General features: G+C 39.6%; 2 protein-coding genes and 1 long non-coding RNA gene across 3 annotated transcripts in view; 1 reads left to right on the forward strand and 2 right to left on the reverse strand.

Annotated features, from left to right (window-relative positions):
- The window catches only part of RASGRP1 (RAS guanyl releasing protein 1), a 75220-nt gene extending 52953 nt beyond the window's left edge, over window positions 1–22267 (forward strand). The window contains exons 9-17 of the mRNA XM_032174225.2: window positions 3479–3754; window positions 5554–5634; window positions 8072–8176; window positions 8980–9089; window positions 10100–10244; window positions 11249–11285; window positions 12436–12588; window positions 16646–17031; window positions 20714–22267. Coding sequence (XP_032030116.1) covers window positions 3479–3754; window positions 5554–5634; window positions 8072–8176; window positions 8980–9089; window positions 10100–10244; window positions 11249–11285; window positions 12436–12588; window positions 16646–17031; window positions 20714–20848 — 1428 coding nt within the window. The 3' untranslated portion in view covers window positions 20849–22267. The remainder of the gene's footprint in view (window positions 1–3478; window positions 3755–5553; window positions 5635–8071; window positions 8177–8979; window positions 9090–10099; window positions 10245–11248; window positions 11286–12435; window positions 12589–16645; window positions 17032–20713) is intronic.
- On the reverse strand, window positions 445–16743 carry LOC131381124 (uncharacterized). Its single transcript, XR_009209600.1, has 3 exons — window positions 16370–16743; window positions 5150–5229; window positions 445–1398 (listed from the first exon to the last, which is right to left on the reverse strand). It is a non-coding gene; the product is annotated as an uncharacterized LOC131381124 (long non-coding RNA).
- Window positions 22268–26273: 4006 nt separating the features above from the next.
- The window catches only part of FAM98B (family with sequence similarity 98 member B), a 31622-nt gene continuing 30496 nt past the window's right edge, over window positions 26274–27399 (reverse strand). Inside the window, exon 8 of the mRNA XM_032174226.2 lies at window positions 26274–26980. Coding sequence (XP_032030117.1) covers window positions 26693–26980 — 288 coding nt within the window. The 3' untranslated portion in view covers window positions 26274–26692. The remainder of the gene's footprint in view (window positions 26981–27399) is intronic.

Here is a 27399-nt window from a genome sequence, read left to right on the forward strand (position 1 = left end):
CAACCAGGCTAAGTGGCAGGGAGGCAAACCTTAAGGAAATCCATAGGATGGAGAAGTCACATTTTTTAGAGTAACTGTGATTTTGTCTGGCATCAGACAGTGTCACTGCAAACATTCCTGCTGGACCAGTTGAAACAATGTGTGCCTCTTCCCATGTTCGTAGGCCACGGAATATTCAGTTACCATCTTTGACACTGATTCCCTCGCTCCAGCTCCTTGCTCTAAAGTGTGTTCTCAAAAGGAATTGTGGTTCGGTTGACCACAGGTCAGTTCGCACATCGAGTGTAGTTATATAGTGATATATTAAAAACTTAGCTATCCAGAACCCTTGAAGAATGACATTCTGGATAGTTGAATTTTACCAGATAATTGGATATGAGTTCTTCAGATACCATTTTGTAATACGTAATGTTTTATTAATGAATATTTTTCTTAAATGTCCTATACATTTTCCTACATTATTAGATTTTACAGAATATACTTTAATCCTTTATGACATAGGGCTGTTTTGCTTGTTTCTCTTTTTTATAGAAACAGGGTCTTGCTCTGTCATCCAGGCTGGAGCACAGGCTGGCATGATCATAGCTCACTGCAGTCTCAAACTCCTGGGCTCATGCAATCCTCCCACCTCAGCCTACCAAGTAGCTAGGACCATGGGTGCGCACCATTACGCCCAGCTATTTTTTAAAATTTTTGTAGAGATGAGGGTCTCCCTATGTTGCCCAGGCTGGTCTCCAACTCTTGGCCTCAAGTGATCCTCCCATCTCGGCCTCCTAAAGTATTGGAATTACAGGCATGAGCCACTGAGTCCAGCTGGAGCTGTTGTTATAAATATAAACCACTGTAATATACCGAGGATATAAACGTATGGGATGGGTTAGATAATGACTGCTCTTTGAGCACTTTCACGTAAGAGGACCTTACTATACTCAAGCCCCGATCCTTCCAAACTGGCATGGAGAGGAACTCTCTTTTTAGGGAGAGATACCTGAGCTCATTACCCCATCTGTTTTTCCCAGATGTTCAGCTCCCTTTTGGCGAGTCTTTTATTATCTCTGTTATCGCAATGCTGGGCCTCTGGGGAGGCCCCCCACTTCCCAGTGGTCTGATCAAAAGGGCATCATCTTTAGTCACCTCTTCATTCCTTAACAGTTCTGCTGAAACCAGGTAGAACAGTTGAAAAGATTGCCCACATCTCAGAGGTGACAGAGATTAACAGTCACAGAGATTAAGAAGACTTTGTGTCATTTAGCTAATAAGACAGAGCTGGCTCCTCTTCAGCTTGGGGTCCCCCACAGCAATGCTTCCTGTCGGTAGCTACTTGACCCTCGGGGCGGTCTGCATAGTGAATTAGGAAGTCCAGCGTTGAAGCAAAAGTCCCCAAGTTGTTGATTTCACCTTCAGAGGGGAATAAAAATATCTCTATCATTTTTGATGTTACACTCTTGTCTTGTGAGCCCCTTCTATGCCTAGGGCTCACCTGCACTGTTGGTAGAGGTTTATGAGGAAGAAGCTCTCTTGCCATCTCCTAGTGATTTCAAGGGGTCTGACTCCAAGAACTCCAAGTTCTTCATTGTAGAGAAATGGTATTTCGTAGGCCACAATTTTATTAAGTTTGGGCACAGTGTCTAAAAGGGTTACAGTAGTCCCCCCCATCTGAGGTTTTGTCTTCTGTAGTTTCAGTTATCTGAGGTCAACTGCAGTCCAAAAAAAATTAAATGGAAAATCCCAGAAATAATTCATAAGTTTTATTTTATTATTTATTTATTTATTGAGACAGTCTCACTCGGTCACCCAGGCTGGAGTGCAGTGGCTCAATCTCAGCTCACTGCAATCTCCACCTCCCAGGTTCAAGCAATCCTGCCGCCTCAGGCTCCCAAGTAGCTGGGACTACAGGCATGTGCCACCACGCCAGGCTAATTTTGTATTTTTAGTAGAGACAGAGTTTCACCATGTTAGCCAGGCTGGTCTTGAACTTTGGACCTCAGGTGATCCGTCCACCTCGGTCTCCCAAAGTGCTGGGATTACAGGCATGAACCACCATGCCTGGCCAATTCATAAGTTTTAAAATGCATGCTGTGCTGAGTAGCATGATGAAATCTTAAGCCATCCCATTCCATCCTTTCTGGGACTCCTTCGTATCAGTCACTAAGTAGCCGTCTCGGTCATCAGATTGACTGTCATGGTATTGCAGTGCTTGTGTTCAAGTAACTCTCACTTTATTTAATAATGGCCTCACAGTGCAAGAGTAATAATGTTGGCAATTTGGATATGCCAGAGAGCAGCCCTAAAGTGTTTCCTCTAAGTTCTTTACTTAATAAGGAAAAAAATCATATGCTGAGGTTGCTAAGATCTAAGAAGGAATTTCATCTCTGAAATTGTGAAAAAGGAAAGAAGTTCATTCTAGTTTTGCACTTCACACTGCAAAAAGTTATGGCCACAGTGCATGATGGGAATGGCATTACATTTGTGGGTGGGAAACATGAACACAAATGTGTTCCACTTGACAGCAATCGGGTTTGTTACTATGCACAGTTTCAGGCATCAATTAGGTGTCTTGGACTGTATCCCCCTAAGGATAAGAGAGGACTCCTTATGTTGTATAACACGATTGGCAGACAGTCACTTCATGTCTTTGCTTCTGAGAAAGCTGGTTATCACTCATGGGGAATGGATTCTGTGAACTGCTTGCTGACTTGAATGACATGTGATTGAAAAGAAAACCATATCTGGCTGCTCCCTTTCTGTGCTGGTGAGCAGCTGTTCCCACTTCCAGAGTTGAAGCAGGGTGTAACCTCTAATGTCCTCTCTCCTGTCCTTTGCTCACAATTGATCTAGTCTATTCAGTCTTTTTAGTTCAAGGTTTTAGTCTGTGAATGGAATGTCACTTGCTTTCTAGTCATAGGCCCTTTCTGAGAATCTTGAAAGGCCCAGTGAGCACCTCATAGAGAATAACACACAATAGACTACTGAAGCTTCACTCTTAAAACACATGCTCTTCCCCATGCCAGCAACATAGTCAGCATTTCCTGACATCACATTTCAACTGTTAATCAATGCAGTGTCTCTGGAAGCATTCAGAAGACACCAAGGAAGGGAATCACATGGCTTGGGGACAGGAGTTAGAGGGACAGTGTTCACTATATATTCTTGTACCTTTTTAATTTTTGTATCAGGTCCTTGTTTTTGAAAAGAAGGAAATTTTAACATAAAAATGATAAAACCCCCATTTATAATGTTTAAGTTATATAATAGATTCAAGCATATCTTGTGTTTGTAAATATATTCTGTGATATTTGACATAGCTGAGGTTTTAATTGGAGAGTCATAATCTGTACCTTTTACATGAATTACCCCCTGCTCAACAAATTCTGGATGGGGTGAGATCATGGCAGGGGATGCAAATATGCAAGGTCGTCATTACAGACAATACACACTGCCTAGCGGGTACCTGTGATTGGTCTGTTCTGCTTTGTAGGTTCTCGGTGAGATGACTGAGCTGCTGTCCTCCTCCAGAAACTATGACAATTACCGGCGAGCCTATGGAGAATGCACCGACTTCAAGATCCCCATTCTGGGTGTGCATCTCAAGGACCTCATCTCCCTGTATGAAGCCATGCCTGACTATCTGGAGGACGGGAAAGTGAACGTCCACAAGCTACTGGCCCTGTACAACCATATCAGTGAATTGGTCCAGCTGCAAGAGGTGGCCCCACCCTTGGAGGCTAACAAGGACTTGGTACACTTGCTGACGGTGAGGTTCACACTGGAGGACAAGTACTAAGCACTTTCTGTGTGCCAGGTGCCATTCTATACACCTTACCAAATATTAGCTGTTAGTCCTCACAAAGGCTCTATGAAGCAGATACTATTATTATCTCCAACATATAGATAGGGATACTAAAGCACAAAGATATACCTTGCCAGGAGACCACAATTATTAAGTAGCAGAGCCTTGATTCAGACCCAGGTGGTGGGACTCTAGAGGCTGTGCCCTTCAGACTTCTAGGACTGTTTCACTACCCCTACAAAAGCAGTCCTAAGCTCTCTGGGAGGCGCTGATGGCAAATCAGGATACAAGTCTTGGTAACAGATGGAGAGAATAAATGTGCTCTCATAAAAAGGGCAGGCAGTAATTAAAAACACAAACAAAAAACACCCAGGGTTATTATTTTGTTCCTGGCTTAGATCTTTGCTCTTGGAGATATTCAAGTGAAGATGAACACTTGTCAATGGTGTGGGAGACCAGGATTTGCATTTTGCATATGGGGTGAGATCAGATGAACTCCCTTCCAGACCTGCAATTCTGTAGTTTACCAGCTGTGTGACTATGGACATATAACCCTTCAAGATTCCTCTCCTCAAAGGGATTAGTCTCTGGGATGACTTCTAACTTCTCTTCCAGTTCTAAAGTTATACAATTTTTAACCTGCTGTTTTTGGAGAGTAGAATAATGATCATAACCTCTTTCTGCCTCACAGCAGCATTTTGATAGATCCCTGGGCTTCACATCAGCTGGTGTGTGATCCTAGCCCTTTCACTTATTAGCCAGGTGACCTTGGCAGGTCTGTGTCTCAGACATCATTTGTAAAAACATGCAGTGAATCTTAACATTCTTTGGATAAATCTTGTGATGAAAGCTGTGAACCTTCTTCCCAGAAGAATGTACGTAAGCCATATATTTTTAAATATGCATGTAATTTCAAGTTCTGAACTCCTTGAAGCCTATCCATAGACTCAAGGTTAAGAGTAAGATTATTCCTAAGGACTTCTCTCCTAAAATTTTATAGTTCTGAGATACATGAAACTCATTAACTTTTTTTTTTTTTTCTTTTTTTTCTGGAGACAAGGTCTGGTTCTATCACCTAGACTGGAGTGCAGTAGTGCAATCTCAGCTCACTGCAACCTCTATCTTCCAGGTCCAAGCCATCCTCCCACCTCAGCCTCCTGAGTAGGGTGCACACCACCACGCCCGGCTAACTTTTGTATTTTTTGTAGAGACAGGGTTTTGCTATGTTGCCCAGGCTGATCTCAAACTCCTGAGCTCAAGCAATCTACCTGCCTTGGCCTCCCAAAATGCTGGGAATACAGGCATGAGCCACCATGCACCCAGACTCATTAACTCTTAATAGCAATTAATATGTCTTACCATTTAAACTGGATTTTATTGCTGGACTCAAATTTAATAGTCTCAGACTATACACACCATCCTCTCAGATCATCTGTCTGCTTTGAGAGAGAACAAGTGATGTGTTAGTCATCTGTCCAGACAAGGCCTTTGGCCTAAGCTCTATATACAGGCTTAGATTTAAATCATAGTTAAAAAGAGGGCATCCTGAGATATGTCCAAAATTTAAAAACATTTTAATGAGAATTAATGCTTGCCCTATTGCAATAGTAGGTGTTATAATACTGTTTTGTGACTTTTAAAAACAAACTGTTTAGAACCTAAAAGAGTAAACTACTGGCAAGGAAAATCCAAGAAAGAACCATCAGCTGTGGGAGAGGCAAACAGCATCTTAGCAATGAACCCTGTTCTGCTTTGATCTGCAGTTATCCCTGGATCTTTATTACACTGAGGATGAAATCTATGAGCTTTCCTATGCTCGGGAACCAAGGAACCACAGAGCTCCAGTGAGTTTTTCATATTAAGACTCCACATGTAAAAGGTGCTTTACAAGCTTCTCCTCGAGTTCATTCATCCTCAGGAACAGACTTTCAGTTCAGTTTAATAAGTGTACTGTTTTTCTTAAGTGCTCAACCTTATGCTAGGAACAGAGAAAGCTTTTCAACATATGTCTGAGGAATAGTTTCTGTCCATTAAAAAGCTGTGATATAGTTGAAGGGATAAGCCTAATGTGTGACCAGTGAATCACTAGTGAACAGTAAATAACTGTATCATCAGAATGCCAGGTGTGGTGGAATCAGTCAGTGGTTTACAAAGTAGAGAAGGAAGATACTATTGTGCACCAGAGTGACATAATCCCCCCCCATTAAGAAGAGTCCCCACATAAATTTCTTTTCTATGATTCATTGATGATAATGAGAGTAATATGCATACTAATCAGAAGCTAAATTTCTGAAGATTTCCAGGTTGGTAGATAGAAAAGCCCCATTTTCCTGTAATGTTCTGGGTGAAAAGAACAGTCGGCTGAGTCTTTTGACCTCCTATGCTGAGAAGTCCTCAAAATAGTACACAGTCCTGGCACTGCCCGCAGTAGGAACTTCACAGGTTATCTGCCCTACCCTCCCACAGGCAAGTAAAATCTCTTCCGTCTCCTGGGACGTTTCCAAACCCCAAAACAAGTGGTACTCAAGGGAAGAGAGTTGCCCACACTTAAGAAATCCAGCTCATCTACTGGGGTGGCTAAATTGCACTCCTCCACACAGAAAGATCAAGTTCTAGCTTTCTATTGTAATGAAAGATTCCACTGAAAATATTTGGTAGATTCCATTTTCAGGTTAGAGGCATTTCAATGGAAAGGGTACATTCTGTTTTTTCAAAGAGATTTTAATTTGGGCCGAGTTTCAAATACAGTCATGCACCACATAATGACATTTTGGTCAGTAATAGACCTCATATATGACAGTGGTCCCTTAAGATTATAATGGAGCAGAAAAATTACTATTACCTAGTGACAGAACAATTGTAACATTGTAGCACAACACATTACTCACTATGTCTGGATTATACTGGTGTAAACAAACCTACTGAGCTGTAAAAAGTCTAGGTCATACACTTACATGCTACATAATACTTGATAATAAGTATTACTGGTTTATGCACTTACTATACAATACTTTTTATCATTATTTTAGAGTTAACTGTAAAACAGCCTCAGGCAAGTCCTTCAGAAGGTGACAGCTCCATGCATGTTATTGCCCCTAAAGAAAGACCTTCCAATGGACAAGATGTGGAGTGGAAGACAGTGATATTGATGATCTTGACTCTGTATAGACAAAGGCCAATGTGTGTAATTGTTTGTACCTTAGTTTATAACAAAGATTTAAAAAATTAAACACTTTTAAAATGGAAAAAAGTTTATAGAATATGGCTATAAAGGAAATAACTTGTACAGCTATACAATGTGCGCTTTAAGCTAAGTGTCATAACAAAAGAGTAAAAGTTAAAAAAAAGCTTTTACAGTAAAATAAGGTAATTTATCATTGAAGAAAAAAATTTAAGAAACTTAGTGTAGTCTAAGTGTACAGTGTTTATAAAGTATATAGGAGTATACAGTAATGTTAGGCCTCCACATTCACTCACCACTCACGACTTGCCACAGTAATTTCTAATCTTGAAAGCTCTATTCATGGTTAAGTGCCCTATACAGGTGTACCATTAAAAAAAAAAATTCTATACCTTATTTTTACCTTTTCTATGTTTAGATATGTTAAGATACACAAATACCATTATTACAATTGCCTACAGTACTGAGTATAATAACCTGCTGTATAGGTATGTAGCCTAGGAGCAGTAGGCTATACCAAATAGCCTAGGTGTGTAGCAGGCTATACCATCTAGGTTTGTGTAAGTACACACTGTGGTGCTCACACAATGACAAAATCACCTCATGACACATTTCTCAGAACATATCCCAGTCATTAAGTGATGCATGACTGTATTTAGAAAAGAGCTTGTCCAGGCTTCAGATGATTTTTCTTGTGCCTTCCTGCCTTTTAGCTAAGCTTTTCCTTATTCACATTTCTGCTGCCAAATGCGACTGGAGAATAGAGAGGAAACATAAATGATCCACTTTACTCTTTGTTGATAGCTCTGACAAAAGGTTTAATGGAGAGGGAATTGCAACTCAGGCAGATTGAGAATTTCAAATTATCTGTAGCTGCAGATAACGTATGTGAAGAGCACTCTGGAAACCGTAAGCACAATGCCTTGTTAGCCAAAATTATTAGTAGAGATTTCAATTGCCTGTGGGTTCTCTGCTCCTTGCCACTGAACATAATTGAAGATTGTCCATAAATGTAACTGTCAGGTAGTGGGAAAAGAAAGAGCTATAGGTTATAATATTGCATTGTAGTCATGAGGATTTCTCTAAATATTTCATTTTAGCCACTAACACCTTCAAAGCCACCAGTAGTAGTGGACTGGGCTTCTGGAGTGTCTCCCAAACCTGATCCAAAGACCATTAGCAAACACGTCCAGAGGATGGTGGATGTAAGTACAGCTGTGTTTCAGCACACAAAAACTAGGCACTGCCTGGCTCAGTTTTGTATGTGGGGTAAAGGGAGAGGAAAGCACAATGGTGGAAATGTAAAGGCACGAAACTTGAACACTTACTTCTCTTACTGTGGCTTTAGAACAATTCAAAAGTTGCATTTTGACAACACACACTGGACTCATATGAAGGCAGTTGTGCCTCCTTTTAAAGACCTAGCAAAAGAGCATATGTTTAAAGGTTGTCAGTTGACTTAGGAGTACAGAAGTATTGGGAAACTTTGTACTGCTTGATTCAATTCTCTGTGCTAATTGCTGAGGAAGGGGTATATATTCTTATACTTCTGCATTTATCCTCGTGGACAACTCCCATGTAACAATAGAAAACTAAGAGCGTAACGGTGAGAAACAAGAGGATTAAGAGTGGGGACAGAGCACTTCCAACTGAGCTATTTGTAGAAGCTTCTCAAAGAAGGTGCAACTGGAGCTGAGTGACGAAAAAAAGGGTAGAGTGAAAGGAGAACATCCCTCTGTGCAGTGAAGTAGGAGTAGCCAGCGTGATGGTATAATTGATGTGCTAATGATTCAAAGTACATGGCCAGCCTCCAGATGCTGCTACCAGCAAAGGCCTGAGATGTGACCTGCCACATCTTTGCCACAGCTAAGGAAGCAGGTTTCCCTGTTCCTCTCGTTCAGGTTGTTAAAAGGCTTTTATCCAGCTGCCCCAGCTCTTTGTCATTTGACTAAAGGGAGAGAAGACCAGTTTCTTTTTAGTAATCACCAAAAAAACTCCTTTTTCACAGTCTGTCTTCAAGAACTATGATCACGACCAGGATGGATACATTTCTCAGGAAGAATTTGAAAAGATTGCTGCAAGTTTTCCATTTTCCTTCTGTGTGATGGACAAAGACAGGTGAGGGTTTGTACTTAGGAATATGTGGTTATGAGCCCATTGGTGAGAACAGGTTTTTAGGTATGTCACTAGAAGAATTTGAAAACTCAGATGTGTTGCTGCTGTGATCACTTAAAGAACAGACCATGAAATATGCATGCTTTTAAAAATATTCTGGGCCGGGCACAGTGGCTCACGCCTGTAATCCCAACACTTTGGGAGGCCGAGGTGGGCGGATCACCTGAGCTCAGGAGTTCGAGACCAACCTGGCCAACATGGTGAAACCCTGTCTCTACTAAAAATACAAAAATTAGCCGGGTGTGGTGGTGGGCGCCTGTAATCCCAGCTACTTGGGAGGCTGAGGCAGGAGAATTGTTTGAACCCAGGAGGCAGAGGTTGCAGTGAGCCGAGATCATGCCACTGCACTCCAGCCTGGGCCACAAGAGCGAAAACCCGTCTCAAAAAAAAACTGAACTGAACATTCCATAAATCTGCCACTTTATAGTCAACTATAAATAAGAAAAAGTTTAGTCTTCCTTCTTGCTTTGTCATTACAGATTTTGGGAAACAACTAATACTTATTCATACTTTGCATATTTACTTTTCTCAAGGTTAAATAAATTCTATCTTGGTTCTCTTACAGGAAACTAATCGTATGGTTAGTGGGTTCCAGTTAGGTACTGTCTAAAGTCAGAAACTGTAGCATAAGACATTTCCCTCCCTATACACATGTACATGTTACATTGTTTCTTTTTCAAGTCTTATAGATAGTGGTCAAGTTAGTTAGGGAAACCTAGTTTGGCCAAAGAACACCTCTGTGGAAATGAGTAATGCTGCCTCACCTACTTACCACATGTCATCTTGTATCCTTGTTAAGAGTAAGGCCCATGGAAGTAATCATGAGGTAGCACATACCATATTACCACTGAGGATAAAAAGAAAGGTGAGTTTCTAAGGCTAGAAGCCCCCCCCTTGCTACCTGCCTCCATGCCCCTTATACTCACATCCTTGCCTTGGTCATTTGCCGGCAGGGAAGGCCTCATCAGCAGGGATGAGATCACAGCCTACTTCATGCGAGCCAGCTCAATCTATTCCAAGCTGGGCCTGGGCTTTCCTCACAACTTCCAAGAGACCACCTACCTGAAGCCCACTTTTTGTGACAACTGTGCTGGATTTGTAAGTTGTTCTTAGGGTGCTCCAGGGTTGAATTTGGGGAAGAGTGTGGGATACTTTAAGACAGGCACAGACCTCACAATCCTTATAAACCCATCCCAGCTTGGAGCCCAAACACACCTAGAATAACCTAGAGCTCAAGCATGTGGCTTTTACCTGCACTCATCATCTCTTACTTCTTCCTGTTTTTTCTTTTCTATTGCAATGAGGCCTTAGATAAATGGTACAAGAAATGCTGAATTAGGGATATACTTTTAACGTATAATATTCATGTGCTGTTTCAAGGGTTATAACAAAGACATATGAGATACCTTCTGTCTTTAGGAGATAACCTGGGCTATGCCCCTCCTCCGTTCCACTCCTGACCAATAGTTTCCCCCTAAACCCGGGTCCTGATGCAAGGCTCTATATCCTTCTCAGTTTGGAGTCCTGAGGAACCTGTTTGCCCGATGATTCATCCATTTCTCGAGAATGTCTGGGTCATAAGGCTGCTAGTGAGGGCCAGGTGTGGTTGCTCATGCCTGTAATCCCAGCACTTTGGGAGGCCAAGGTGGGCGGATCACTTGAGGCCCGGAGTTCGAGACCAGCCTGCCTAACATGGTGAAAACCCATCTCTACTAAAAATACAAAAAAATTTAGCCAGGTGTGGTGGAACATGCCTGGTAGTCCCAGCTACTTGGGAAACTGAGACAGGAGAATTGCTTGAACCCAGGAGGTGGAGGTTGCAGTGAGCCGAGATTGCACCACCGCACTCCAGCCTGGGCGACTGGGCAAGACTGTCTCAAAAAAACAAAAACAGAAACAAAAAAAAACCTGCTTCTTGAGAAACTTTGATCAGCATAAACTCTTCTCATGGATTTAAGGTCAGAAGGGACAAGATATGAGAGATAAATGAGGTTTCCTTCCCACGTGAGCTAGAGAGTAGAATGAAGGAAAATAATGTCACCTTCTAGCCTCACACCAGATGTATGAATGACATGTGGTGCATTCTGTCTCTTGTTTCATAGCTCTGGGGAGTGATCAAACAAGGATATCGATGTAAAGGTAAGACTCAATATTGTTGCCTGTTTTTCCTGGTGTATCAGTCCATTCTCACGCTGCTATAGAGAACTGCCTGAGACTGGATAGTTTATAAAGGAAAGAGGTTTAATTGACTCACAGTTCCACAGGGCTGGTGAGGCCTAAGGAAACTTACAATCATGGCAGAAGGGGAAGCAAACACATCCTTCTTCACATGGTGGCAGGAAGAAGTGCCGAGCAAAAGGGGGAAAAGCCCTTATGAAGCCATCAGATCTCATGAGCAGTCACTATCATGAGAACAACATGAGGGTAACCGCCCCCATGATTCAGTTACCTCCCACCGGGTCCCTCCCATGACACATGGGGATTATGGGACTACGAGGTGAGGTTTGGATGGGGACACAGAGCTAAACCATATCAGCTGGTCTTAGAGTCCCATCTCTAAAACATTTTTTACCCATAGTAGTTGTCCATTTAGTCCACAACTTCTCAGCAGAGTTCAGAGTCTCATCCCCAAAGTGGTTTCCTTCGGACACCCCTGGTGAATGACCACCACACCGAAGAGAGAAATGCCTGGTTGCGCAGTTAGGCATTTTCCCTTTATAAAATCCTCTTTCTGTCGTGGTTGGCCTAGAACAGGGAAAGCAGGTAGGAGACGGTGCTCTCATATAGTCATGTAAGGGTGGGTCCCCAGTGAAAAAGACAGAATCTCTTCTGCAACAGAAGATAAAGGATTACTAAAGGCCCTTGTCAGCTTTCCTTTATCACTGAGGACATAACTGTCCTTCCTTGTGACTAGGAGAATTCAGGAGTGAAAGAGAGGAAACCTTTTACTGCAAGAAAGAAAATAAGACCTAACAGCTGAGCGTTTCCAGAGGGTCTCCCTAGAGTAGGCAGAATGTGTGGGATACCAGGACACCATCTCTTCCCTCCAAGACATCAGGATACTGCTTCTGATGCTGAGACTCACTGATAAGGGCCACATCAAGAGTGTGAGCTCTGGGCTTCACCAAGTGAGAAGAATGCTAGCTTCATTAGGAATGTTAAGTGTCTTAGCTCCAGAAGATAGAACAGACATGTGTGACAAGAAAGCACTGCATGAATTTGGTTGTGAGACACACTGGGGAAGAGAGAAAAGTGAAAGACTTCTTGACCCAGGATGTCTTGTCCACAGACTGCGGAATGAACTGCCACAAACAATGCAAAGATCTGGTTGTGTTTGAGTGCAAGAAGCGAGCCAAGAACCCAGTAGCTCCCACAGAGAACAACACTTCTGTGGGGCCAGTGTCCAACCTTTGCTCATTGGGAGCCAAAGATCTGCTCCATGGTAAGTAGGCACTGGGAACATTCATCTTGGAAAGTGAAGTAGGAAGGGAAAAGTTTTAGAGAAGGAAAGATTACCTCATGACTCTATGTTTGGGTTTAAATGTAACCTCAACAGTTAGGCCAGGGCTGACCCCTCCCACAGTTTTGGATTTTAGCTCCATGCCTATGTCTTAGACTTAAGGTGTGAGAATAGCAGAGTCCTAGTTAGGCATAAAAATCAGCAGGTACTTATTGAGCACCTACACCAAGCACAGATACTGACTTCTGGCCAAGATAGTGCCTCAAGTAAACAGTTAACTATCCCACCCTATCCCCAGCTCCAAACCCAAAACAGTGACTAGGGAGAATATGTGTGTACATGCGTATGTATGTGTGTGTGTATATATATAATGTAAATTAACATATATAGTATATAAATAACATTAAAAGGCATAGTGCATTCAAAAACAAAGACACGCATCTCAAGGTTACACATGTACTAGAAACACACTGCAAGGAGTAGATGCTAAAGCTACTGGTCTGCTTGGCTGCATGTCTAGAAGCAGGTAGAGGCAGCTGCGAATTTGATTTCTGCATAGTAACAGAGACCACCTATGCATGAAAGGTGACCAGAACCAGACTTACTGCTTAAAATTGAGAAGGAAAAATCCAATGCTTAAAAAACTGTGACTGTCACTTAATAGCAGGAAGCAGACTTAGCCACAGGCAGAGTTCTACTAGCTGAGTGACTGTCTATGATATCCCCAGTTTTTCTCCAGGAGAGGAACCCCAAGCCATTAATTTAAGACCAGGTCCTAGTCTGGGGAACCCTGAGGGGCCAGGTAGCAGGTAATTGTCAAAATTCTAGAAACAGAAGGCTAAATGTAGAAAGGAAGGGCGGGGGGCAAAACTCCCACTCAAGTGGAGCTTGCAGATTACAATTCCAAATCATACAAGGAAAATCCTAGGACTAAGCCAAAACATTCAACATTCAAGAAATAAACTAGCAAATTCACTTATGTTAAAATGGAAACAACAGTACAATAAGGAAATGACTTTAAGTATGTTTGAGATGCCCCAGATCTAAAGTGCCAAGAAGCAAAATAGACTGTCTCTGTCTTCATGGAGTAGTTCTAGTTAGGGAGAAGATAATATACAAATATAGAGCAGTTTAGAAACAATGCAAGAGTATATGCTAAGAGCCAAATAGGTTGCAGAGACAGCAAATGACAGGAGGACATAGCAGAGAGATCGCTCTACTGGGGCTGTTGGGACTTTATGGAGAAGGTAGAATTTCAGCTAAGTCTTGAAGGAAGGGTAGAATTAAGTTATGGGAAGAGGACAGAGCACATTCCAGATAGGATGTACAGTAGGAGCAAAAGGCCAAGGGCAGAACAGCTTTAGTACTATTGAGATAGTGAAAAAAAAGGTGTTAAGGTGGTTTAGGTAAGAGATGAAGTAAAAAAATGAGACAGTCTAGAGAGTCTTAAATGACAGGTGCCTGTCTGTATGATAAAATGAGGAGCTGTTTAAAAAAGAGTAACATGAAGGGCTTGTTGGGGAGGGTTGGGGCACAAGGCTTCATAGTGCTGTACTAGGCCCTGATCTCTGGGCTGGCTGGTTAGCCAGCATGTCAAAACACTGATCACCTTGACTAATAGCACATATAGGTCTTCAGCAAAAATCCAATGCTTATTAGGTTAGTGCTAGTTTAATATAAGAAGCCATGTGACTTCTAAGTAGAACCAAAAAGGGAAATAAGAAATGAGTTTATTTATATAAAGCACTTAAAATCGGGCTTAACACATATGTACCATATGTTAGTAACATTACTCTTTTGAAATAAGCTCCCTAAAGTGGTAAGGCCACTATCGTTACAACAGATGCCTAGAGAAAACTTTAAGTCCATATAGTATACATTCTGCATTTAAAGCATTTCTAATGTTCAGTGGTAAATATCAACATGCATTTATTGATCAATTAGACCAAAGCTTAAGTGCTTCACTTCCATGTAAGAAATGCACATTCCTTTTTATCACATCAGCCAAGTAAAAATTTTCTGCTGTCTTCCTAAATCCTTCTCCTTACTATCTATCTAAACACAGGTTGACTTCAAACTTTTGGGATGTTCTGTTCTTAGGGGGAAAAAAATCCTCTTAGGGTCTTTTCTAAGAAAGAATATGCTAACCAACTAAGGATTTGATGTTCACCTTTTAATAGAAATCACAAACACCATTGTAAAAAATAGGGCTGGACCCTATATTTCATTCATGCACTCTGTATTTTCAGAGTTACACATAACCTTAGGGCACCACAATTCTGTCACATAAAATGCAGATTTTCAAGTGGAAAAGACAGCAGAGAACAGCCTGAATCTGAGGCCTCAAAAAGGAATCCCTGAAGGGGCTGCTGTTAGAGATTTCTCCTTTCCAGGCCATCTCCTCTTTCTCCAAACCCTGCCCCACACTGGCAAGATAAGTACTTTTCAGGAAGTAAACCCATAGGTAGGAAAAACATACATGTATCATGGGCAACAAAATGAAAATTACTATATTATTATAAAGTTGCTAAAAGTCAAGGTCTATTTATAATGGCAAAAATGACTATTGGATATCATCCATTCTTAGTTGTTTCCATCTCATTATTATCTGGGATGGTTTCTGCTTATCAAATCAAAATTTCCAGTGATTTCTTTTAGCCCATTACTATCTTTCTCAATCTCATCAACTTTCATTTTCTTGAAACTTGTACCTCTCCTAATTTCTGTTAACACTGTGGTCTCTCAGCACTCTTCCTGCAATTTTAAGGGCTTTCTGTTGCTTTTTGTTCTTATTGCTTTCTTCCTTTTGTTCCTCAAAGTGGATAGTGCCTAAATTTCTGTCCCAAGCTCCCTGTATGTCTAGGAATTCAACCTAAATAATGGAGGGGATTATATTCATAATTTGACAATTTAGGTTGGTAAAAAGAATATATAACTGTATTATAGAAAAGTTGGAAAATGGAGATATAAAAAAAATCACCCATAATACTCCCCCAAAAAAGACAATGTAATTATTTTAGGGTGACCATAACAATTTAAATATTTGAGCACTTAAATAACTATGTAATTACAATTTTGAGCTTTATTGGATAAATATTAAATGTTAATTTAAATTATGTTCTCTTTGGCAAGAATTAAACTTAAGATTTTTGTAAGATTTCTAGTTTTACAACTGGTTGATTCTGGTCAAATACTAATTAGAAAACTTTTTTGTTGTTTTTTAAAGCCATCTTAACTATCATCTTAACTATACTAATCCAATGTCTTCAAAGTCAGACTATCCAATGTTTTAATCACTGCTGAGTCTTTCCAAAAAGTAAACTGAGATGATGTGCAGTTTATCTTAAAGCCTATCTATCACCCACCTCAAATACATCTGCTCTTACTCTACTTTTCCAGGAAATTACTCCTTATGGCTAACATTACTAGGCTGGATCCTGGGTAGTGGGTCTTAGTTAAAGAAAACCAGAGTAACTTACCTTTTCCCTCTCAGTATCAAACAAGGGCAGTACATTTTAAGATATATTTCCACAAAGCTAAAACTTCTTTCTCATGGTTAAGCTGTGCCCACCGTACAAATGGGTTCCCAGAGAGTTCTTATCTGCTAGAGGGTGTCTATATCAGGACTGAGACATAAATGCTGAGAGCTCCCAAATTCCAGGGTCCAAAAAAAAGTATTTATGGAGCATTTCTGTCTGTATATTGTTCTTGTTCTCTTTATTTTATGAAACTCTATGGCATTGAGGCAGGGGCTTCAACTTACCTCCAAAAACAGAAACCCTCTAGGCAACCTTTGTGCAAACAGAAGAAGATGCTTTTTCTCAGGGTGGATGTAGCTTGACACCAGTGGCCATGTCTTGGCCAGCAAAGCCCCTGGATTTTAGCCCTCACCCCCTAAACTGGGTGCCTGAAAACGGGTCCTCTTTGAACATATGGAACTCCTGTAACAATAAGAAAGGTCTCATTGAAACTAATGTCTCAGTCTTGAGTCTCTGCTTTCCTGAGCTAGAGTACTAGCATGTCCTGTATCTTCCTACAGCACCTGAGGAAGGACCTTTTACATTCCCTAATGGGGAGGCTGTGGAACATGGTGAGGAGAGTAAGGATCGGACCATCATGCTGATGGGAGTGTCCTCACAGAAGATTTCTCTTCGGCTGAAGAGGGCTGTTGCCCACAAGGCCACCCAGACTGAATCACAGCCTTGGATTGGCAGTGAGGGCCCTTCAGGTCCCTTTGTGCTGTCTTCCCCAAGGAAGACAGCCCAGGATACTCTTTATGTGCTTCCCAGTCCCACCTCTCCATGTCCTAGCCCAGTCTTGGTCAGAAAGCGGGCTTTTGTCAAGTGGGAGAATAAAGACTCCCTCATAAAATCAAAGGAGGAGCACCGTCACCTCAGACTGCCTACCTACCAAGAGCTGGAACAGGTACCTTCCTTTTCATTTTCCTTTTTTTCAGACTATCTTAGAGAAGTGGGGCCAAACCAGGGAAGAGCATGTGGACTGAAGATTCAGATCAGGCTGATTACAAGCAGTCTAAAACAAAAAAGGAGGGGAGAAACAGGGAGGGAGAGAGGGAGGGAAGGAAGAAAGGATGGATTGATTCCAGCTTTCTCACAACCCACTGGGGGCCTTGGTTCACATACGCAAGTAGCACAGGCTATACAGGGCTCCCTATCACCACACAGGTGGTGGCATTTCAGAGTGCTGGTGCCACTGCCCAAAGCCCTGTTTACTAGGCTCACGGAGAAAAACCACAGTATCTACTGGTTAGCTTTACTGTGCTGATACCACTCCTTTTCTAGATGGAACTAAAATGAACTTGCCTAAATCCTCCTTCCCTAGAGGTCTCTTTAACATGTTCATCAGGGTTATGGTTTAGGATCATCATGGTTACCTAAGCATCTTCCTAAGAGAAGTTAGTGATCTTAGTCCTACAGCAACAACAACAAGAGAAAGGTGAGTGTATTGTGGCTCACCATAGAAAACGCCTCCCTCCTAAATATAAACGAGGAGAATCTTTTCTAACACATCAGGGAATATGCTGATCTTTTACACATATTAGAATAGGGAAAGCAACAGTAGCAGGCAAACGCACAGTGGAATATAATATAGAGCAATATAATCTATAAAATGTTAACAATTATGACAATAGGAGCTGCTTTTCAATGTTAGGCTCACAATGTCCTAATTATCAGGTACCTAACAGAGACAATGGAAAAGACAAAATAAAGTTTACCAAGGAAAGGAGAACAAGAGTTTGGAAACATGGTGCCAAGGTTTGAGAGAAGGGAACAATGACATTAAAAATAGGAAAATAAGGCCGGGTGCGGTGGCTCATGCCCCCAGCACTTTGGAAGGCAGAGGTGGGTGGATCACTTGAGGTCAGGAGTTCAAGAGCAGCCTGGCCAATGTGGTGAAACCCTGTCTCTACTAAAAATACAAAAATTAGCTGGGCATGATGGCAGGTGCCTGTAATCCCAGCTACTCAGGAGGCTGAGGCAGGAGAATCACTTGAACCCGGGAGGTGGAGGTTGCAGTGAGCTGAGACCAAGCCACGGCACTCCAGCCTAGACGACAGACTCCATCTTAAAAAAAAAAAAAAAAGGCCCGGCGCAGTGGCTCACGCCTGTAATCACAGCACTTTGGGAGGCCAAGGCGGGCAGATCACGAGGTCAGGAGATCAAGACCATCCTGGCTAAGACGGTAAAACCCCATCTCTACTAAAAATATAAAAAATTAGCCAGGCATGGTGGTGGGCGCCTGTAGTCCCAGCTACTCGGGAGGCTGAGGCAGAAGAATGGCCGTGAATCTGGGAGGCGGAGCTTGCAGTGAACCAAGATCGCGCCACTGCACTCCAGCCTGGGTGACTGAGCAAGACTCCATCTCAAAAAAAAAAAAAAAAAAAAAAAAAGCAGGGGCGGGAGGAGTAGGAGATGGGAACAGCAGAAGGAAGAAGAGCCAACAGCCAACTGTCAAGATACTCAATTCTGAAGGTTCAATCATTACTATACTTCTTTTTGTTTCGAGTGGAGTACACAACTCACAGGGCTGGCTCAAGAGGTTACCTATAATCGGTAAGAACCTATAAATGGTAAGAAACTACTGTCCCATGGCATAGTAGTTTCTTAATTATAGATAACTAAGCCATTTTAGAGACAGGGAAGCAAGGATACATTAATATCAACACCACTATTCACTTTATTAGAGGAGAAGGAATGCCTTTCTGGCTTTTCCCAAAAACATCAAGGTTTGTACTGTGTTTTTGGAGACCTGTCAGTGCAAACACAAAACCAATATCCAGCTAGTAGAATTCCTTATATAATTCTACATTCTACAGACTGAAAAACTGTCCACAAGGGCTTCAGGATTCCCTGCGTTGTCCTCAATGCTCTACCTTCCCTGTCAGACCCCCAGAAACTGAATTAGAGAAACATCTGAAGAAACAAGTTAGATAACGTATGTGGAACTCTTTGATTTGGTGCTTGGTACAAAGAACATAATATTAAGAGAAGAGAAACATGAAAAAAGAACAGATTTTCTGGATGAATGGTACTCTCCTGCTCAGAGTTATTGTTAAGATGTGCCGTAAAAACCAAGTCAATGAGAAGGTGGCAAAACGTGGGTTAGACAAACCCCTTCCTCTTTAGGGATAGAAACTGCCAAATGCAACTTTCAAAAATGATGAAAGAACCCTCGAAAAATGAACTCAATAGAAGAGAAAGAACTTTGGTCTTGGAGGCAAAGATTTGTGTTTTAAGTCCCAGACATTTCTTATACTAGCTGTTAAACTCTACAGCCTATTTGGTCCTTGTGAAATACAGGGCTGGGATTCCATGTTCTGTAAGGTTTGCCTCAAATCTTGACATTTTACATGCCGATGAAAAGGAAAAATGTGGTTGGCAACAATGCTTTAAGAAGTGGCTTGCAGAAAGATTAGAATTCCTACTCAGCAGTATCAGAGCCAGTAAACCCTCTCACCATTTTGACCACCGCCTTTCTACTTTTTAGGCTTGTCAGATAGACCTAAGGTCCAGAATTCACTGTGTGTATTTTAGAGGAACAATTATGTGTCCCACTTTCCCATTAAGTATAATCCTTACAATGACTAGTCTATGTGTAATTCAACAGTTCTATCCATAATAACTAGTCAAATTAAATCAGTATTTACAATATATAATGTATATTAATAAGAATAAATATTATGTATTATTTTAAGTATAATGCACCACTGAACCAGCATGGGACAAAAGAATAAGCAAATAAAAGCTTTTATGTTTAGATATACCAAGGCTCAACTCTGCAGTTTTATACTGTATGGCAACATTTGCCTTTATAAGATTGAGGTATACAACCTATTTTCAGGGTGTTTGTGAAGGTTAAGGTATTCCATTATGTCGCACAGCACAGGCACATAGCAAGTGCTCAATATTATATGGCAGCTAAGACAGCTATCTAGATAATTCAGATTGAGAAACAACCCAGTGTATCCCAAATTACCCAGACACTGTCTATATATAATATTCTCTTGGAGTAGTCAGTATAGGATAACATAAGAACACTGGACTCAAAATCAGAAGACTGGAAATCAACTGTTGGCTCTATAATGATACCACTACAAATTAGATCACTAAATCTCAACTTAGGGGTGGGGTAAAATTAACGTCATCAAAAAGTTACATTTGTTTTCAATAATTTGTGGGGGAAAAACTTAGATAAAATTAACTAACACCTCACATTAAAGAATTCTCAGTCATGCTTTCATGGCTCAGACCTGACCAGAGACTCTGTTTCTGCCAAGTTGAGATCTCCCATGAGAAAACATCCAGAAGTTTTGTCATTATCTACCTATTGCTCGGAAATGGTTTATTCTGCCTGCTAACCACTCACAAACTTTGATATGATAACAAAGACTAACTGCTGCTTACAAATGCTCATTTGATATTTAACTTGCTATTTTCTATTCAGGGCAAAATAACTATCTTAAAAATAGTTGTTAATTCTCAGCCACAGTGAATAGGAGATGCCAATCAAAAGTAGCTCTCAATTTGTAATTCATTTGCTATTCATTGCTGCTTTATTAACATACCTCATTCTCCTTTCCCTTTAGGAAATAAATACTCTGAAAGCAGATAATGATGCCCTAAAGATCCAACTGAAATATGCACAGAAGAAAATAGAATCCCTCCAGCTTGAAAAAAGCAATCATGTCTTAGCTCAAATGGAGCAGGGTGACTGTTCTTAGCCCAGAAGCTAAGTAGCACAATCTGTAGATGAGTATAGTGATCTCCTTTCCTAAACTGTAACGCACAGACCTGAGGAACTTACACTGACCAGCTTTAAAACAGTACTTTAAAAGGAAAAGCCTGTTACTGTTTATTTACCTAAAAGATTCCTAATGTGCAGCATTGTTTTCTCTTTCAGTTGACTCAAAGGGGGAAAACTAAACAATGCAAAACTTTTGCTATTCATACCACTGATGTTCATCAAAAGTATGCGATCTAAAACATGACTATCATTTCCTGCCAATGGGGCATCTCAATGGCCTGCCTGGCTACTTCTTCCTTAAAACTAAAATCTCTGGAAAATGTATGTGCTTCTTACCCTGTGTTTTCTGCAAACTGACTGACTTTGTTCCAGCCAAAGCTTGCTAATAATAGAAAACTACCCATATTCCAAAAGTAGATTTCCTCTGTATCCCAGCATACTTTGTGAACCTGGCTCCTTCTTCACTACCTCAGATCTAATCAGTCTATGTACCCTCCTTCCTCACTACAGTCATAACACATGAGCGTATCTACCTAGAAGACAATTTCTACCGATGTAGCCACAACTTTTTAGAGGCCTATTAAACATGATGTTATCCAATTGCAGGTCAACTTATAGTTGTAGCCTTACAACTTACAGTCATCATAAAATAAGTAATCAAATTAGGTACATAGCTATTACCATCTCATATTACTCATTAAAGTAAACATAACGCAAACATGTTTGTCCTTATTTATTCTACAGTGGATAGAATTAGGAATTGATGGCTTTAAAAAAAAAAGTCTATGAAGAGTCTGTTTAACTCTTCATGTTCTATCTTTATCTTCTGAAGTAAACTATTTTGAAAGCTCTCTTTTTGAAATGAATTTGTGCTTAACTGTCTTCACTATTAATACTATTTAGAAATAAGCTAATTGGATCAGTAGCTTAAATAATAGCTGTGTGTACATATGTATATAATATGTATATACAATATCAGGCATGCATGTGGCTTGGAATTTTGTTTCCTCCATAAAATGTGGAAGTGAATTAAACAAGTTTTAGTCATTTATACAAAGTCACAAATATAAAGTTCAGTTTGTCACAAGATTAAATTGCTCACAAGGTAAAACTGTATTGTTTGGCAAAATCACAAGTAACAGTCCTATGAGTTTTCTATTATGAAGGTTAATAATAAATGGGCTCATTTAGTTGCCTGGGCACCTATTCACAAATTCATTTGTCAGCCTCTTTTTAGTTCTCTTAAAAAAATAAAATCATATGATCATTTTCCTTTTTGGGGGTACTTAGCTTCCATGCCTATAAAGTCTGGTACCAGACTGACTTGAAATTCATAAACAAGTTGTCCAATTGCCAAGAATATGTTAACAATTAAAAGTTCCAAACCTAAAGCCAATAGCACCAAGTCTTCATACGAATACAAAGTATATATACAGTATTGCTTACCTGGAGGATTCAGATCATTTAGGAATTCTCTTTGATGAAAGACCAGTTCCCATTTGAGTTCCTCCTTGCACTGAGTTTTAGTGATATAGAACTAGCTTGTAGTTAGTGTTTCAGTACATTATAAAGAATCGTTTTACACACATATTTACCCTTTTCCAAATTTAAACTCAGAAATACCCAAAGCAGGCCTGCTTAAGCCCACTACCTGGCATATAAACTTATAGTAACACTTTGTTACTTGCTTTTTAATAGGACAGACTCTAAAATTCATATTCTTCACTATTCGTCTTTTCCTTTGATATAGACCAAAGATGGTATGCTCTAATTTTTTTAAACAGTAATGGAACACAATTTTTTTCATTCCTCCTCCTCTCCATTCAAAATAAAGATCCCCAGTTAGTTTTTATATAAATAATCTATAGGGATTCAAAAGGTCACAGTCCCCTTAATTAGTCAAATTAGCAATGGCTAAACAGTATCAAGTACTGCAGAATTTATCACTGAAATGGATAAGAGGAAAGTTTCATCACAGGTTTTTACAGTCCAGCAAGGGCCAAAGAGGTATAGTATACAAGTTAATAGTATTTGTGTTGAGCAACATGGGGCTAGTGGGATCACAGAAATCTGAAAGAAAACAAACAAACAAACAAACAAACAAAAAAAAACGTTTTGGCTTATCAAGCCTAGTGTAAATTTTTGCATCTCACACGACTTTAGTTTGGCCAGGTATTTATCTGCCAAAACAAGGACAAATCTTGTTGTATTAACAGCAGGGTCACTTCTCATTTTCTTTGCTGACTTACCTTTTTACTGATCATTGTGAATTTCTGTCTAAAAATGTATAATATAGAAATGCAAGAAAAAAACAAATGTACAGATTGTAAAGTTTTTTGATACCTAATGTAAGTTTTCTCTGTGTAATATTTATATGATAAAAGACATTAGGTTCCCTACAACACAAATGTCTTGTGTTTCTTCTGCTTCGTGACTGTGTAAACACTTTACCTGAACTTTTACTATATTCCACAGCTAAGACCACTCCCCTATTCTATTAATCAAATAGAGTTTTCCTGGAAGGAAAGGCAAAGCAGCTATTCAGTTTAAAATTTTCTAAATCTTTTTACAACACGAAGAAGTAACACTACAGAAATATTCAGTCTCTTTCCATCTTATTCATAACTTACAGTGGTCCCCAAATATTAAGTCCATAAATACTTAACATTAAAGGAGACAGACTTGAGGTTGTCCCTTCTCTGTGGCTTTTAATTCCACAGTTTCATCTAAAGCAAACTAGCAAGTAAAGAAATCCTTTGAAGCTATGGATAAAATTGGTAATGACAGCTCAATCCAGGTTACAGACCTACTCAGGGCAATTTATTTGTGGTCATGATTACTTAGAATGATCAGACATAGACACAATTTTCCCTTAATCCCCAGCTAATTTTTGTTTAACCACACCAATGAAGAGAGAGGAAAAATTTCAGTCACTGAAATTCCTCTGTGGAATGCATTTTGGAACATTTAGATGGGGGTGTATTTATCATTTGGGCAATTCATAATACTTCATACAAAGTAATAAAGTCACACTGACAGCCTGATCCTGAAGGCAAGATTAAACTGCCTGCTCACCTCCCCCAATTTTCATCCCCACATTTCTCTAACCTGTGCTCCTTCCAAGGTATAGATAGTATCACTGCTCAGGACATTTTTCTGGTCACAAATTTTTTTTAGGTTGTCATGACTCCTCTTGTCACAGATACAGGTAATAAGATGTTTTTTATTTAAAATGTTTTCCTTTTTCTGTTTAATGAGGCAAGGTTTCCCTGATCTGCAAAACAAAAGTAAGTTCAAAGAAAATCCTTGTTTCCCTTTGATGTGTGCTTATGAGTGTTGTGATTATGTTATAGACAGAATACATGCTCTTTATACGTTCCAGAGGAAAGATGACTACTTTAGGCAGAAACTCCCAGTAAGATCATGTCTATATTTGTTATTAGGTATCAGGCTGGACAAAAAGAGAAGAAAAAAGGGGAAGGACAATGAGGTAATTAAAAAATGAAATTGAGAACCAGGCAAAAAAGAATGAAAAGGAGGTATCAAAAAAAAGGTTAGATTTTAGGAAGCAGTGGAGTGCCATTCATCACACTCCATGTTGTATTGCACTCAATTTATAAAACATTTTCACACTATGGCCTTTTCCATTAAGGCCCCAAATCTCCTTCCTGCTATTCTAGATACTGCTCAGCAAACTGTTCTACAAAAGAAATTTTTACTGAACAAAGATTATCAGGAAAATCCCACCTTACAGGAAAGAGTAAAATATTAAGAGTCTACCTGATTCAGCTTTTCATTCAATTAAGGTTTATAGGAATGTGTACATAGGAGTGGTTTCAGCTCCAACACGATTCCAGGAGCAAGTGCTAAACTTTGATAGGAAATAAGTGATTGCAGTGAATAACCCAAGTAGCACTTCTATAAAGGTACAAAGAAATCTTACGGAAAATCTAATGAAACTGATAAACTATTGTTTCTGCCATATTTACCATAAACCTTTAGTGGTAAAAAAGTTGAAAGTAGTTGTAAATCTCCTTCATCAGCAACTAATGCTACCAAAAAAGAAATGAGGCAGAAATGTAAAGGTTTTAAAGAAGATTTTTAAACAACTATTGAAATATTTTACTCAAGTAGTTTTTTTCTTAAAAATTTTTAAAAATTATTTTTCAGAATTCATAGCTACTGATAAAGGTATTTTCTTAATTACGGAAAGCCTTTTCTCAGCTATCACAAATGAAATTACATCTTTTCATTAAATATAAACACACAAAAAATAAATTTACAAATAACCAAAAAATTTTATACTTTCCTACCTTGAACACATTTCTTCAAAGGGTTAGCTTGAAAAATACATGTCTAAGATTACAGAATATTCAATAGTTACTTTTAGGGTTTTAACATTATTTTAGATTTTACCACAGAGTTTACCAAAAAAATAACAAAAAAACCTGCTGAACATCAAATACCACTTGTCCACTGGGAACAATTCAGCTTTCTATCAGCTGAGTTGGTTAGATCACATTAAGTTGTTATGTATAGGTATTTACCAGAAGTCTACAATGAGATATAGATTTTACACTGAGATTGAAAAAATTTATGGTGCCAGCTCTTTTTCTCTAACTTTCTACACTAAGAGAAAAATACATTACTTGGCCTACATCTTAAAGCATTCAAAATAGGCCCTCTGTAAGTTTTTAACAAATTGTATTTGTACTTAGGTCTTTATGAAACAACCTGAGATGATGGTAAGTGTCTCATTCCTCATTTGACAAATGAGGACAAATCACTCCTTGAGAACTAAGGTCATTTCAATCCACAGCACCCCTAAACTAGTGCCATGATTCAAATTCACAACTCTTGATAGCTAAGACTTTGACTGCTCCAACTAGCAAATCACATATAGCCATTCCCTAACTTTGTGTTTCCCAAATCTAGCTGTGAATCAGAATTACCACGGCATCCCTACCCTTGATCTACTGAAGCAGGAAATTACTGCCTTAATTCTGTGTGATACAGGTCAGCCTGCCTTTTAATATTTGGATATCTAAAGTGAGAGCATAAATGATGAAGAGACCAGTTTATAGGACTATTTCTCACACCATCATGTAAAGTTGGTATGTGTCTTTGCTCCATTAAAGTATTTCTGACCTCAATCTTAAACGTTGCTTTGTCAAACAAAATCATGCTGATTTCAAATCCAATTAGAAAATAAGTATGTACAGTAAAAAGTAAACTTGGGCTTCAATTAATGAAACTTTAACAGAAACATGGCTAGAGAGGAATCTCCTATAAGAGAAAAAAATGATTCACAACAACTGCCTACTAAATACAACTGGAAGTGCCTTTCCCTATTTTGTAAAATTGAATGAAAAACGCACAAAACACATCCACAGCAATACAGGTGAGTTAAGGGTCTATATTCCTTTCCATTACAGGTGGGGTCTTTTATATGTCTCAAACCTGAACAAAATACAGGTAACAATCTAAATTCAATCATGACAATAAAATACTTCCCATTTTCCAAGTCTGATGGTAATAAATATTTACATTTTAAAAAATAATTTTTGTTCTTTTTTTTGTTTTTTAAAAAGATACAACATGCTCAAGGGTACATAGAATATGGAAAAAGTCGTCACTTAATTTGAGAGATCAACTGGTAGTAAAAAACAATGTTCTTACACATTAACCAATTCAAGAATGGTATCACCAGGGAGTCTAACATGGTGTTTACTTCAAAGATGATATTCAAGTATGTTATTTAGAACACTATTTCTAATGTATCTATAAAGAAGCAAGCACTGCTATCTAATTTTTATAGTTTTTAGTATCTTCTATATCCACCTCCACCACCACCACCACCACCACCACCTCCTCCATATGGATCTCCATAGCCTCTTCCACCATAGCCCCCCCCTCCCCCCCCCCCCCCCCAGCCACCTCTCCCACCCCCACCCCCACCACCTCCTCTACCACCACCTCCACCACCACCACCCCAACCACCCCTTCCACCGCCGCCTTCTTGTCTCTTTTGCCAAGGGGGCATTTCTGGGGGTGGTGGTTCAATTTCATTCGGCCGGCCTCCCCTGTCAGGCACCCTTCCCATCAGCACCTGTGTGAAGAAACATTTTCTTTTAGTTTCTAATATTTCAAAAAAGTTTACATAAAAGTTTCAAGTGAGGTTGTTTCTAATAAACAGAAGCCAATATTTAAGGACATGGAAGTATCAGACATGGCAGAACAAATTAATATTAAAAATATTAAGTGTGGAAGGATAAGGAGAAATCTGTTAAAGGATACAAAATCACAGCTAGACAGAAGTAATAAATTCTAGTGTTCTATACTATTGTATGATGACTGTAGTTAATATATAGTTTCAAATAGCTACAAGGAGGATATTGAATGTTTCCAACACAAAGAGATGATAAATGTTTGAGAGGGATATGCCAATTACCCCGTCTGATTACCATACATTATATGTATCAAAACATCACTATGTACCTCATACATATGTACAATTATTGTTTCAAT

This window comes from Hylobates moloch, unplaced genomic scaffold (assembly GCF_009828535.3).
Source record: "Hylobates moloch isolate HMO894 unplaced genomic scaffold, HMol_V3 SCAFFOLD_14, whole genome shotgun sequence".
Lineage (NCBI taxonomy): Eukaryota > Metazoa > Chordata > Mammalia > Primates > Hylobatidae > Hylobates > Hylobates moloch.